The sequence below is a fragment of the Leucopleurus acutus genome, assembly GCF_964270905.1.
Source record: "Leucopleurus acutus genome assembly, chromosome: 11".
Taxonomy (NCBI): domain Eukaryota; kingdom Metazoa; phylum Chordata; class Mammalia; order Artiodactyla; family Delphinidae; genus Leucopleurus; species Leucopleurus acutus.
Window position 1 is genome coordinate 59,146,018 of NC_139152.1, and position 14,063 is coordinate 59,160,080.

General features: G+C 39.8%; 1 protein-coding gene across 1 annotated transcript in view; it reads left to right on the plus strand.

The window, feature by feature from the left end:
• The window catches only part of TRHDE (thyrotropin releasing hormone degrading enzyme), a gene marked incomplete at its 5' end in the record, with an annotated part of 412,544 nt that overhangs the window by 111,986 nt on the left and 286,495 nt on the right, over positions 1–14,063 (plus strand). The window contains one exon of the mRNA XM_082849811.1: positions 8,064–8,190. Within this exon, the coding sequence (XP_082705937.1) occupies positions 8,064–8,190 (127 nt within the window). The remainder of the gene's footprint in view (positions 1–8,063; positions 8,191–14,063) is intronic.

The following is a 14,063-nucleotide window of genomic DNA, read 5'->3' on the forward strand; positions in this document are numbered from 1 at the left end:
CCTTCATCTACACAATCAGAATTCACTGCTGAACACCATACTGATTCTACAGGTATTTTGTAAAGATAAATAAGAAAATCTGTGAAGTATTTTAAATTATTAGAAGAAAGTCTCCAGAATTATTTAGTGTAAAATTTTATAATATTTCTGACAACTGCATGTGTTTACTTATTTGCATTATATTACAATTGTATATATATATTTTACTTTTCCTTTGAAATCTTTAATACAATGAAAGTAGAACATTATACATAAGAACTTGAATAGTTGTTTGCTTCTCTTCACTTCCATGGTTCTCTGTCCCTGTTCTGATGAATCACCATCTCTATGGAGAGAACTTCTTTGAAGAGCCATGGTAAATTTGGTCCACATTGATTTTCTCAATGATTAGACTTAGTTGCTGTATCTCCCCACTGGACTGCAAGCTTCTTGAGAGAAGAGACCATGTCTCTTTTGCTTACCTTTGGACAGTCAGCACATGACCATTAATATATGCTCATTAAATAGTAGCTAACTAATTAAATATCCCATTGATGACGTCATTTAACTGTCTTTGATGTTCTAATTCTGAGTTGCACAGCTATCAGAGACAGTCAGTTTGAACTTATCTAAAGTTTCCTACCATTATGACTCCTTTCCAAAGAATATTCTGTCCTAATAATGGCATATATCTGACATCAGTGCCACCTCTTCTACCCCTAGCAGCACAGATGGCATTTCACAGATCATGGCGCTTTCTCCTGACAAGTGCAGATGTGGTCTCAAGTTTTCTCCTGACATGTCCTCTAAGAAGCCACTCTCAGGGGCTTCCCTGGTGGCGCAGTGGTTGAGAGTCCGCCAGCCGATGCAGGGGACACGGGGTCGTGCCCCGGACCGGGAAGATCCCCCATGCCGTGGCGCGGCTGGGCCCGTGAGCCATGGCCGCTGAGCCTGCGCGTCCGGAGCCTGCGCTCCGCAATGGGAGAGGCCACAGCAGTGAGAGGCCCGCGTACCGCAAAAAAAAAAAAAAAAAAGAAGCCACTCTCAGTTGTCAGAATAAGTTGAAACTTAATTGCCATCCCTGTTACTGTGAGAAAGTGAGATGACCAATGGGGTGATGGTGTCTGCCTTTAGTATTTTCCCCCTTCTATGATCAAAACACAGTTGACCCTTGAACAATAAGGGGGTTAGGGGAACCGACCCCTTGCACAGTTGAGAATCCGTGTATAACTTGGGACTCCCCAGAACTTAACTACTAAGAGCCTACTGTTGACCCAGAAGCCTTACTGATAACAGTCAATTAACACATATTTGGTATGTTATATGCATATCTGCATATATTTTATGCATTCATGACATGTCTCACCTTTTTAAAAGTTTTTTGATATTTCTAGACTACGTGGTTCATGTTTTTTTTTCAAAGTGTTGCAATCTCCAAAAATTTTTCCAATGTACTTATTGAAAAATTTCGTATATAAGTGGATCTGTGCAGTTCAAACCCATGTTGTTCAAGGATCGACTGGACTTAAAATCCTATAAAAAGATAAAACAAACATACTTTAAATATAGAGGGTCCATGAAACTACAGAGTAAAGGCCACTGGGTCAAACAGAAGCCCCCTAGGAATACCTATTTTGGGCATTTAAGTTTTCTATGGGAGCAAAAATATGTAGCTCCTAAACCTTAGCTCATTGCTGCTGTGTATTCCCACAGTAGTGGGGCCATAAGATCATGTTTTCCAAGGCCAGCTTCTTCTATTTCATATTGGCTGACTACTATAGTTATGTCTGTCTGATCAGTACCAAGTTCATGGACAGTTCAGGGAAATAAAAAGAGGAACACTCGATTAAAGGATGGAGAATGACGACTGAGTAGTTGGTATGTATTTTCAAGGGAAGCAAAAAATGTCAAGGAGTTAAACTGAGTGAAGATTAAAAATAAAACCTTTTCATTATTTTCTTTTCAAAATAATTAGTGACTAGATGAGAACAATTTAGGCAAATTAGTATGATGCACCAGCCTCTCAGGGTTAATATGATATATAGATAATGATAAACTATTACCCCTGGAAGGAACTCTGAACTGAGACCCAGAGAAGTTTACAGACTTTCCCAAGTTGACAGTCGTTACTGAGAAAGCTGAGTCTCACATCCCTGTGTGCCAGTTCCTAGTATAATGTCCTTTCTACTGGACCTTAATGTGCAGTTTGGTTTATATTGGTTGTAGGAAGAAGCTATGCAGAGGGAGAGATAAAACCTGGTTAGCGATTTACATTTTCAGAGCTGGGCTCTTATCGTGGAATGTCAGATGAGCAATTGAGCAGGTGTAATAAAATTATATTTCATTGCTTTTGAGTGATAACTCTTTTTGAAGATTTAGTTTCTATGTTATGATTAAGTAGAACCTAGTTGCTCTAAAAGAAGAAAACAACTGTGATTCTTTTTCACAGTAATAAAATGAATTATTGCACAGCCAACTCTTGACTAACAACAAAGGAATTATCCAGTTTGTGAAATATTTTGGACTTCCCCCACCCCCAACCCCATCCTTCAGCTGGTCTCGCTTGTTCCAACTGGGCACTGGAGTGAGACAGGTACAGATAAGGTGAATGATTGTTCATTACTAAGAATGTGACTACAATTGGCTTTATTTGGTAACTAAAGGACTTGTTCAATAGAATGTTAGGACCAATTGAATAAATCTTTCCATTTCTCTGCATCCCTCCTGCCATCTCTCCTGTCCAAACCACCGTCAACTTTCACTACAATAGTCTAACGTATTTCCTTTGTTTGATCCTAGTCTCTCCTCATCTATCATCTATACTGCAGCTAGCATCATCAATTAAAACTTAATTCTGATTATGTCTTTCTGTGGCTTAAAATCTGTGACTTGCCTATGACTATAGGAGTGAATTAGTATTCTACCATTTGGTTTACAGGCCCTTCTTTAATTTGGTTTGAGGTTTCTCTTTACGTATCCAGTCTTACCTATCACTATGTATCTCTTCACTTTTCTAATTTTATTTCTCTTGGACGTCTTCACAAGCGTCCCCCTATATCTCAGTTCACCTGGTATAGGTCACTGACGTAATCTTTATGACATGCAAAAGTAACTTTATCATTTTCTGGCTTAATCTCCCCCCATGAATTACCACCAGTACTATAATTAAGTCCTACTATTTACTGTTGGCTTTAAAATCACTTATCATTTGGTTAACATTGTTGCCTTAGCACAATGATACTTTTGTATGGTTAGAACTAATAGATAAAAATCTTTGCCCTCATGCAACTTACATTCTTAGGAAAAAGGCCGTCAGAAGCAAAATGAATAAGTAAAGCATATATTTTGTTAAATGGTGATAAATGTATGGGAAACAATAAAGCAAGGAAGGAGAATAGAGAGTCCTGGGGTGGGAGGGAGCACAGCTCAGAAAGCAAAGATATTTGGAAAAGTATATCTAAATGAAGAGAGGGCATGAGCCGTGGAGATATCTAGGGGAAAACTCAAAGCCTTGATGAGAGAATCTCTCTGGCATGTTTGAGGAATGCCAAGGAAGCTAGTGTATAATTGGCATAAGGTTAGTATGGAGCAAAATGGTAGGAAATGAGACAAGAAGTAAAGGGGATTAGGTTTTTATAGGGATTTGGGAGCCCTTGTAAAAACTTGGACTTTTACTCTAAATGACATGGGAAGCCACTAGAGGACAAAAAGAAGAGTGGTATGATTTGATATTTATTTATTTATTTATTTATTTAATTTTGGCTACATTGGGTCTTCATTGCTGCGCACGGGCTTTCTCTAGTTGTGGTGAGTGGGGGCTACTCTTCGTTGTGGTGGCTTCTCTTGTTGCAGAGCACGGGCTCTAGGCATGCAGGCTTCGGTAGTTGTGGTGCGCGGGCTCAGTAGTTGTGGCTCGTGGGCTCTAGAGCGCAGGCTTTGTAGTTGTGGTGCACGGGCTTTAGTTGCTCTGCGGCATGTGGGATCTTCCTGGGCCAAGACTCAAACCCGTGTCCCCTGCATTGGCAGGCGGATTCTTAACCACTGCGCCACCAGGGAAGTCCCTGATATTTATTTTAATTGGAACTTTGTTGTTGTTGTTGTGTAGAGAAGAGGCTGAATGGAGTAGGGGATGAGGCATCAGGAGGAAATTAGAGCACTCATCCAGGCAAGAAATGAAGGAAGCTTGGACCAGGATGGTCGCGGTGGGGTTGTGAGAAGTGATTGGATTCTGGGTATATTTTTAAGGTAGATCCAAAAGGATTTGATGACCAGTTGAACCTGGGAGTGTGAGAGAAAGAGGGAAAACAAGGATGGTTTTGAGGTATTGGGCTTGGGCAGCTGGATGGAAAGGCTTCAGGAGGAGCAGGTGTGTATGTGTGTGAGTGTGTGTTTGTGAGACAGAGAGAGAGAGAGAGAGATTGAGTATTTGGATTTTAGATGTGTTAATTTTGAGAAGCTTATTAGATATCCAAGTGGAGGTGTCCAGTGGGCGGTTGGAAGTCTGGAATTATGGGGTAGGCCTTCAGCATCCAAATAATATTTATAACCATGGGACTCAATATTGTCTTTAAGGGACTGAGTGTAGACCAAGAAGTGATGTCTATGGATTAAAATCAGACATCCTCCAACATTAAGAAGTGAGAGGGATGAGGGAGAGGATGAGGATGAATCAGCCAGGAGGCTGAGAAGGAGTGGTCAACCAGATAGAAGCCAAGTGAAGAGAGTGTTTGAAAGAGGGGAAATGATCAACTGTGTCAAATGCTGCCGATAGGTTAAGCGTGTTGAAGACTGGGAGCTGACGGTTGGATGGTTGGATTTGGCATCCTGGGGCCATAAGTGATGCTGATGAGAGCAGTTTTGGTGGAGTAGTGGGGATGAAAGCCTTGTTGCGGTGACTTCAAGAGAGACCAGAAACAGGGAGTATAAATGGGCAAGCACCCTACTTATACCTATTGTCTCAGGGTGTTAAGTGCTCCTGTTTATTTTGAAAATATTCTAGTTTGCATGTTAAGTTACATGTTAATTCTAACTATATAGGAAACTCTTTCAGGGACCGTTGCTGGAAACCATAGCTGGAGGAACTGTGGTCAACAAAGATTTTTCTTAAACATAGGAAACGATACAGAGTATGTGTTTGCTGATGAAAAGGATCCAGTATGGAAGCATAAATTGGTGATACGGGAGATAAAGGGGAGAATTTTGAGAATAATGTCTTCGAAAAGGCAGGAGGGGTAGAATGTGGAGGGTTTGGCCGTGGGTAGGAGCTCAGTCCTTTGTAATGGGAGTTCATTCCATTATATTACAGGGGTCCATTGTAATGGGAGGGAGGGCAAAATGCAGTTACATTTCTCACATTGTATTTTGCTGTTGATTTATCTGTTTGTTTCTCCACATATTGTGAGCTTCTTAAGAGCAGTAAGAGTAAATATTTTGTTTACTTTCTGGCAGAAATTTTTATTGTTCTATTTCTACTCTCTAGTACAATGCCTGGCACACAGCAGGCGTATAATAAATGTTTAAATGAGTAAATGAAGACTCCGTACGTTTTATCTTCTCACTCAGATTGGATGGATCATTTCCATCAAATCTTGACAACCAGATTGATTTAATTGTGCTTCTCTTGTCTCAGCCTACAGAGAGCTTGCCTAACAGGTAGAGCTGATTGACAGGAATGGCTGTGTTTCTACTAAAATCAGTGGTGCTCCTTTTGAGTAAAATCAGTGACCTTTTGCTGCATTATTTTGCAGTGGTCCTGGTTATGGTTTTAACATGCATTTACTATTTACTTCACCCTGAACCTTCTGAAAACTATCTGTTCTCCTCAGTATCCGCTTGGCACTCATGGCTTACCATTCATATGGCATGCATCATTATCTGTTATTATTATCTAATTTACCTTTATTAATGGGAAGCTCTTTGAGAATGGGGATTATATTTTCATTGCTTTTTGTTCCCAATAATGCTTTGTACCATCTGTGGTTAGAGAACATGTCTTCTTCATCACTTACAAATGCTTAGTCCAGGCCCTGGTGCAAAGCAGATGCCGAATAAATATTTGTTGAATGAGTGAATGCAGGAATGAATGATTCTTGTCTGCGGTGTATGCTATTGGTGCACAGACCAGATCTCCTCTCCTGTTTGGTGTGCTTACCACCCAGCTCTCACTCTTCCGCTTGTAACAGTTCACACCTGACCTCTTCTCCCAAGGACTCTCCTTGGACCACAGGAGCTGCATCATCCAGATCCTTCAAGAACAAGTGCCTGGGATTTTATGCCTTCTGGGTAACCAGTATCCAATGACTGAGATGCAGGAATATATGGAAGCTCTCTTACTTCAAGGCAGCACAAACTCACCAGTGCAATTTACAATCTAGAGCTCCCTGTAGGATCAGGCTGAGGCCAGGACTTCACTTGAAATTACACCCTTGCTTGGCTTTTTATGCTGCCTTATATTGCTTTCTTTGCTCCCTTGTAGATTTCTCCTTGAGAACACTTCCTTGATAAGTCAACTGTACACTCATACTTTCCTTAGGGTCTGTGTTTTGGGAACTTAAGACATTGCATGTTTATAAGCAGTTGATGTCAGGGGTACGGGGTCCTAACCACTGTCTCTCTGAGAGTGGTAGTTTCTGCTGTTGCAGGTGGTATTTCCTGAGAGTGTTTGGTTTTATAGTCCTGCCAACCAAAATTGTAGGCAACTGTGAACTACATTTGATATTTCATTTGGTTGTCAGATGGGAAGTCGTTTCACAATTTCAGTAAATAATTGTTATTGAATTTAGTAAACATCTTATTGAATTACAGGTCTTTCTAACAAAGAATGTGTTTTCCTTGACTTTTTGCTCTTTTTGATTATACACATCTCTGTTGTCTTTCCTTAAGCAAGAATAATAAAGAGTTAATTGTATAATCCATTTTTATATGATTGGGTACAGCTCTCTTTTGTCTTCCTGTTGAATATAAAGATCCATTTCTAAACACCAAGTAAACCATTTACTTTTTTAGTGATTTGCAAAGAACACAGCCTCTGTTATCTGTAAAATGGGATTGGAAGTAATGTGTTTTAGAACTGAAAAGCACTTTAGCAACCAGCTGGTGGCTAACACCTTCATTTTATAAATGAGAACACTTGAGACCCAAAGAGGTTAAGTAATTTGTTCAATATCTCCCAGCTTGGTTAGTGGCAGAGCAAGAGTAAAACCCACCTCCCGGGCTCTCCGCTGCTCCACAAAATACATATTTCTTATTCACAGAATTGATACGAGGATTAGGGACCACATCTGTGAAAAACAGATTTAGCCTTTGGAAAGAAAGATGCCAGATAGCTTTATGAAAGCTTTAAGAAAACTAATCTCATTTTAACCTTTTCTGCACAGTTGTTAGTTTTGTTCAGTTTTATGTTCTTTGCCTCAGGCTCCTTTTTGGCCAAGGACTAGATAATATACAATGCTTGATTTGAAAATCAATATTAAGTATCCAGATTGTGTTAGAAATATGACTTACTTCAGCTGGTTTTGAAGCCGGCAATGGTTGCAGACAGCCTTCCAAAATGGCAATCATTTATGTACATGAAAAGTTTTCTATCCTACTTTGCATATTGGGAATAAGGACAATTGGATAGTTGCTTCCAAAGAAAAGAAGAAGCGTAAATTTTTTTTTTGTTCAGCCTGGTAATACTTCCAAAGCTTGCTGCAGTGTTACTTTAACAAACCATGAATTTTCTCTCCTGCCAAACCACCATATCCCGCCTGCTTTCAGCATAGTCAGGAAACCGTTATACTAATCCACCGTACCTTCCTATCTCTAGCAAGCACATGTAAGTGATAACTTTGAATATTTATTTTGATGCAATATAAATCTTCTCTATGTCAACTTGTAAAGCTGGGAAACTGTGACTTGCTCGACTTGGTTACTTTAATTGTTTAAGTTTGGTTCTTTCAGCCACAGCATGCTTTGATATATGAACAAGAATGCTGCTTAATATTCGTAGTATTCAGAGTGATTTGTATAGGCTCATATATGCAGGGAAGATAAAATTGGAGGATCAAAAGGCTAAAGTAACTTTTCTGTATATTTTTAATTAGGTACGCTTATATGCAAGACCTGATGCTATCAGAAGAGGATCCGGGGACTACGCTCTCCACATAACAAAGAGATTAATAGAATTTTATGAAGACTACTTCCAAGTGCCCTATTCCTTGCCAAAACTAGGTAAGAATTTCCTTGGTTATTTTATTGTAAGGGCTCCTTGAAGGTGGAATTTCTTCTTCATGCATTTATTTGAGACATCCAGAAACATGGAAAATTCTAAGGGTTATATTTTTAGAGAAGATGAGCACAGAAAACAGTTTCTTCTGAAGAGGTAAAATAAAATTCAGTGTTTTTAAGTCTTGCCAAAAAGTGCTCATAGGAATTAAGAAAGGCATTATGTGAGTTTAAGATTCCGAAAGATAACTCAAGTAGCTAATTTGTTGAATAAGCACTATGGAGGGGTGCTTGCCAACATCTTGTTTAATCTTCACAACTGCTCTGTGGGTACGTACCGTTAGAACATTTTCCACATAAAGGAATTGAGACCTGGGAGTCTTTCATTTACTCAGACAGCCAGTAAGAAAAGGAGTTGGGATTTTAAGCTAGGTCTTGATGACTCCCAGAACTATACAATATTTTACACTAAGAAGACACTCATTGATTAGTTTCTGTTTCCTAATTCTCACATGTCAGCCCTGAATGTATTAGTCATCCATCAGATTATTTTTGTTCAGTCATATTTTGAGTACACAGTTACGGTAAATAGAATAAAAACAAGAGAGGAGGAAAACTGCAACGATGGAGATTGTGTTCACCATGAATATGTTTACATTTCTTTCTTTTACAAAGTGAGTAGGTTCAATAATTATTTGTTGAATGAGTACATGAATGAATTTTGTTATCCTGATTTGCATGAAGCTGCTGCTTTTACAGGGAGTGAACTGTGATGTTCCAGGAAGTTAGAAAGGGTATATATATACCCATTAGAAATGCTGAAGCTAGTTTTTCTTCTCAGAAAACCTGTTTGGAAATATTAATATCACAACCATTTTTTGTTCTTCACCCCTCCTCCCCGATCCATTTTCCTTCTCAGGAGTGTCGTTAATCAGCATCCACATAACAGTTATCACTCATTGACAAAAATAAAGGGCTTACCTGGTCAAAAGTATTAGCATTTGAACCGCGGGTTCTTGTCTCTGGAGATGGGCTTATTTCACTAAAGTACCTGCCTGCTGTATAGCTTTATTGGTCTTATAATCAGTGATTCAGAAAGTAGATAGAATAGTTGATATTGTTATCAGTGGGTGTAGCATACAGTTTTAATGAGTGATATTACAAAATTCTGAGGTCTTTTGAAACATGTGCTCTTAGAATCCCTAAGATTTTCTTTCAAATTTCTAAACAAAATTTTATTTCAGATAGGATCTATGTTTTGTTTTGTTCTTCCTTCTTTATTTTCCCCTCTATATCAACTTCCCTATTAGAATCTGTTACACTGAAATCTCCCTGGTAGGCACCCAAGGCAGAAAGGAAGACCTGACTTCATTTGCATGGGGGTGACACTGTTCTCTACACCAGGTAAAACAGGCTGGGAACTTCTCAGCTTGACCCTAATGTAAAATTCACGAGTGCTTATGTTGCACGTTCAGCAAGAGAAATAAAATGTGAACCTTTTTCCCCTTCAGACCAGTAATTAGTAGAGGAACTCAATTTATAACTTCAGGGGGTTCCATGTAACTGTCAGCTTGCAGCAGGAAGCATTTCTGTTCCTCTCTTTCACTCACAATTGAACTATGCAGTCTTTCATCTGTAGAAAAGAGCTTTGTTCACTGTTACTATTACTTCTTAAGCTACCTTTTGGTGTATATAATTGAATGATTTGACTAATCCCAGCACACTCCTTTTTATGTATCTAAGGGGGTTTCCACATCCCCTGCACTTTGTAAAATTTCTCTTGAAGTTCTACTTATTTAATATACCTTTAAATATTTAGAGCTGTATGTTAATGGATTTATAAATATACTTTCTAAATGCTCCCTACATAAAAATTCCGAAGCACAGAAGCATTTTGACAAATCCTTACTTTCTACTGTACATTACAAATTATATTTTAAATGAATTCTATGGACATTAACTCAGTCTTTGTAAATGATGAATGTAGATGTATCCTAGATATCAGCTGCATCTGCCGTGACTTTTTAGATCTAAGATGGTTTCCAAGACACCTATTCTTCCCTCCCTCCCACCCCTCCTTCCTCCCCTCCCTCCCTCCTTCCTTCCTTCTTCCTTCCCTCCTTCCTCCCTTCCTTCCTTCTTCCTTTCCTCTTTCCTCCCTTCCTCCCTTCCTTCCTTCCCTCATTTATTTAATAACCATTTATTGAGTACCTCACATATGCACTTGTCTATGTCATTGGGAGGCAGCTGCAAATAAAAGAAGGCAAAAATCACTTCCCACCTGGGGCTTAACATTCTATTAGGTAGAGCCAGACATTTAAGCAATTAGTGATACATATAGCATGTCAGATGGAGATAAGTGCCATTAAAAATAAAGCTAAAATGGAGGGATAGGAAGTGTGGGGAGCACACGGGGCGTGGGGAAAAGGCTGAATGTTTTAAATGAGTGAATATGGAAAGCTTTATTGGGAAGCTGACTTTTGGGCAAAGAACTTAAGGGAGTGAAGGAGTAAGCCAAGTGGATATCATGGGACGCGGACTCTAGGCAGAGGGAACACAGTGCCCAGACTCTGAGGTGGGAACTTTGTTCATGTATTTGAGAAACAGCAAAGAGGCAAATAGGGCTGGAGCAGAGTGAGTAAAGGGGTGAGAAATAGGAGATGAGGTCAAGGGGTAGTGGGTAAGTGACAGATCCTGTAGAGCCAGCAGGCTGTGGTCAGGACTTTGGTTTTTTTATTGTTGTTTTGTTTGTTTGTTTTTTTGTGGGGGGTACGATGGAGATCTATTGGTCAGTTTTGAGCAGAGGTATTACATAATCTGGCTTTTGTTATAAAAGGGTCACTCTTGTCACTAGGTTGAATACACTGTAGGGCAGTGGTTCTCCACTGAGGGGTGATTCTGTCCCTCAGAGGCACTTGGTACCATCTGGAGGCATTTAGTTTTTCACAACTCAAGGGGGACTGGTGGAGTGTGTACTATTGCCAGGGATGCTGCCAAACATCCTACAATGCACATGACAGCCTCCTACAACAAAGAGTTATCTAGCCCAAGATATTAATAATGCTGAGGTTGAGAGATCCTGTTGTAGGGGAAAGGGCAGAGGCATGAAAACCAGTTAAGAGGCTATGGCAAGACTCAGGGAAAATTTGATATTGCTTGGACTAGGATATTAAGTGTGAGGTAGTCAGAAGTGGTCTAATTCTAGGCATATATTGAAAGTAGAGGCAGCAAATTTGCTGATGAACTGGATGTGGGATTTGGGGGAAAGAGACGTACCACAAGTGATTCCAAGGTTTTGTGCCTAAGAACTAGAAGGATGGAATTGCCATTTACTGAGAGAGAAGGATTGTGGAAAGATAGCATTTTAAAGACTGATACATCTATTAAACATTTACGTGGCAACTTGATGTCTGTAAGAAACTCAAGTAGACAGTTCAATTTACAAATACGGAGTTTGGCTGAGTAATCCAGCTAGAGATATACATTTGCCGGCATTTTACGAGGTATAAAGCTATGAGGCTGGACGGGATCACCAAGGCTGTGAGAGCAGGTAGAAAAGAGAATAGGAGGGACTTCCCGGGTGGTGCAGTGGTTAAGAATCCACCTGCCAATGCAGGGGACACAGGTTTGATCCCTGGTCCGGGAAGATCCCACATGCCGCAGAGCAACTAAGCCCATGTGCCACAACTACTGAGCCTGCGCTCTAGAGCCTGTGAGCCACAACTACTGAGCCTGTGCGCCACAACTACTGAAGCCTGTGCGCCTAGAGCCCGTGCTCCACAGCAAGAGAAGCCACCACAGTGACCGCAACGAAGAGTAGCCCCCGCTCGCCGCAACTAGAGAAAGCCTGCGCACAGCAATGAAGACTGAATGCAGACAAAAAAAAAAAAAGAGAATAGGAACCGTTTAGCAGTTAGAGAGATTAGGAGCTGGTAAAGGCTACTGAGAAGAAGCAAGTGATTAAGGCACTAAAGAAATAGGTATATTAGATGTTCTGGGCATTTGGTGAAGAAAGTATTTCACAGAAAAGCAGATGATAAATTGTGGTAAGTCGAGATAGATGAGGACTGAGAATTGATCATTCATTGAGGCTGCCGTGTGACCTGGGCAAGAGCAGTTTCAGGTCAAAAACCTGATGGGTGTGTTCAAGAGCAAATGGGGTGGATGCTGCAACTAGAGATAGTGAGTACAGATCACAGATCAGCATTTCTGAAAATTCCCCATGGGGAGGGTTCTGGAAATAGAGGGAAGGAGAAATATTTGTGTTCTAAAAATGCTCACTTCTTGAGAAGAACTGTTTCTGTGAACAGATCACATCCTTACCTCACAGGTTGTCCCTGTCCCAGATGTCAAGGGAGTTGTGGAACTTGCCTCTTTTATTTTTGACTTGCATTAGAAAACCCCAAACAGACCTCCACCAGTTGATCTGACTCTACTGGTGCTTTGGGGGGATGTGCGCATATGTAAATGTCAGGGCATTACATTGCAAAACTCCCAAACAAACCCTTACAATGTAATATTGAATCCTTCTTTTCTTAAAAATCACTTTGCTGTTCTGTCATAAACTCAGCAATATCTGCTCTCTTTCCCAATGTTTTTTTTTTTTCATTTCTAATGCTGAATAGTCTTAACTTTCTCTGCCATTGTATCATCTTATGCTAGCTCAGCTCTAAGGATTTGAGTTTCCGCTCCAAGTAGTTTATCAGAGTAGTTCCCTAAGAGGAATTCTGATGCTTGCAGGTGGGACAGTATTGATTCTCCTTGTTGCATAAGGATATTCCTTTAACATTTTAAAGCCCAAATAGGCAGGAGGGTATGCTGTGTAATGATTTGTTTTTAAATCTCTCCATTAGGTAATTAAAACTATTAGTAGGAGGTTTGTAGAGATTTTCTCTTTCTTGTTGTTAAGTTGTAATGTGATGTATAGAATCTACTTGATACAGTACAGCAAGCCTTTCTATAGCTCTGTGCCCTATTTTCATGAGAACTGTCTGAGACATGGAGGTTTACTTTAAAAGAAGGTTGTTATAGACTTATAATTAACTTACCTTTCCTCTTATCCCCAAAACTTACTGACCACAACTACAAAAACAAATGGGTTTGTGTTTACTAAATGTGGGCCACTCTTAAGGGCTTCGTATATTCTAACTCATTTAATCTTTTTTTTTTTTTTTTTTTTTTTTTGCGGAACGCAGGCCTCTCACTGCTGTGGCCTCTCCCGTTGCGGAGCACAGGCTCCGGACGCTCAGGCTCAGCTCACGGGCCCAGCCGCTCCACGGCATGTGGGATCTTCCCGGACTGGGGCACGAACCCGTGTCCCCTGCATCGGCAGGCGGACTCTCAACCACTGCGCCACCAGGGAAGCCCCATTTAATCTTTATTACAGCATTTTGAGGTAGTGGCTGTTATTTTCGCATTTTCTAGGTGACGAAATTTTGGCACTAAGTAATGTACTCAGATCACACAGCAGGAATTAATGGATTTATAATTCAAACCCAGGTTCTCTGGCTCCAGATTCTTGGGATTCTGATGAAACAGATTCCAGAAACTTTGAGAATTCAGAGATTAAAATATGGGTCACCTTAATAAACTAGGTAATCTGACTGCTAGAGGAATAATGTAGTAATTATTTTTGTTAATTTCATATTGATGTTAAAAAGTAATATACGGTCCTTATAGAAAATTTTTTTAAAAAATAAATAAGCACATGTCTTATAACTCATAATTTCATCAGTCAGAAGGTATATTTGAGTATTTTAAATGTTTTTTCATGATAGTTTTTTTTTTATAAGTCAATTAGGTGGCAGATAAAGTGACTCAGATTTGTATTGGAATATTTTGTTATTCATCCTATTTAGATTTCAATTACTTATAATAGT